Below are 1,423 nucleotides of genomic sequence, written 5' to 3' on the forward strand. Positions count from 1 at the left end.
CACTTTTCAGTACGGTATCAATATGGGTATCTATGGCTTGCACCATACCGATACTATACTGAATTGACACCCTTACTTGTCCCACAACCTCGTCCCCACCATCACCCTCCCTCTCCATCCCCTACTCGCACTTTGAAGGATAAACAATATATTCCCCAAATAACATCATCACCTTAACTATTTATTCTCGGCTAATACTGATCCGATACCAATCTGAATCAACCTAGATTAGACAATTTTTCCCTTGATCCATGCAGTACTGATACCCAACCAAAATTGCTTAGGAATCGATATCATACTGATACGGATTGGCCAATATCAATTACTAAATCCATGGTCTAGATGACCAGCCGTTGAATGCACTAAATTCATTAATAAGATGTAAACTTTGATACTCTTAATATGGATCACATTTGCAAAACTCTTTTCTTTATTCATCATCAGAGGAGGATGAAAAGACAATGATAACAAAATTTATCTTGCCTTTCCTTATTATCTTATTTCACACAAAGTGATCAAGAGCAGGCAATCTGGGAGCTGGCCAGAGTAAAGGTAAATGGAGTGCCCGATGCATATTTGAAACTAACTGATTTGGAACCATACAAGGGCTGTGTAAGTGTGCATGTATTCCCATTCACTGTTAAGACTGAAGTGTCGATGCTCTTCACTGCAGAAAATCCTGGACAGCTCAATGTCACACTAGTTTGGGTGCAATAGCAGGTGTTAGTCACTGTCACCTCATACTCAGCTTCCCCTCCTACCATCTTCCCAGTTTTATCTTGTGAAACTGTGAGGCTTTTCAAGCTGCATTGGCACAAACCTGTAGTTTTCAAATCAACAACCAAGACCAAACAATAAGGGAAAAAAAAAAAACCAAAATTATAATAACTTTTCTACTAACAAAATTGATCAAAATAAGGGGAACTACTGACCCTTCCCAAGGAGATTGAGGATGAGAATTGCATAGAAGAAGGATCTCATTGAAGCTGCCATATCTCTTCTGCTATCTAGCTAGATGGTGTTTTGAGTCTTCTTCTATATCTTTTTAATTGGCTGAAATTCTATTATTTATATTCTCTTTGTCACCCAAATTTGGCATATTGATTTTCAGTCATATATAGGGAAAAAATTAAATACCAAATCATATTTATCAAGTTTTTCTCTTTTGGAAAATCAACCACTGTATAAGATCCTCGCCCTTAAACTTTGGCACAAACTTGTCAATAATCATCAATGGTTGTGACGCACTAATATATATAGAAGGATGAAAATAAGGCAAGCAAAGTATAACATACAAGGAGAAGTTACTATAGAAGGTCTAAGATTCTATTTTGTATTAATTCTATGTAAATCTATGCATATTTTCTTCTTATTGGTTCTACAATTTATGCCACCTATGGTAGGGTTATAGACCAGATTCTCT

General features: G+C 36.5%; 1 protein-coding gene across 1 annotated transcript; it reads right to left on the minus strand.

The window, feature by feature from the left end:
- Positions 1–412: 412 nt before the first annotated feature.
- On the minus strand, positions 413–1,082 carry LOC122069338. Its single transcript, XM_042633324.1, has 2 exons — positions 933–1,082; positions 413–820 (listed from the first exon to the last, which is right to left on the minus strand). Exons 1-2 carry the CDS (start codon positions 991–993, stop codon positions 516–518), a joined length of 366 nt encoding a protein of 121 aa, XP_042489258.1. The 5' UTR covers positions 994–1,082; the 3' UTR covers positions 413–515.
- Positions 1,083–1,423: the final 341 nt, after the last annotated feature.

The sequence above is a fragment of the Macadamia integrifolia genome, unplaced genomic scaffold (genome assembly GCF_013358625.1).
Source record: "Macadamia integrifolia cultivar HAES 741 unplaced genomic scaffold, SCU_Mint_v3 scaffold585, whole genome shotgun sequence".
In the NCBI taxonomy this organism is placed as follows: domain Eukaryota; kingdom Viridiplantae; phylum Streptophyta; class Magnoliopsida; order Proteales; family Proteaceae; genus Macadamia; species Macadamia integrifolia.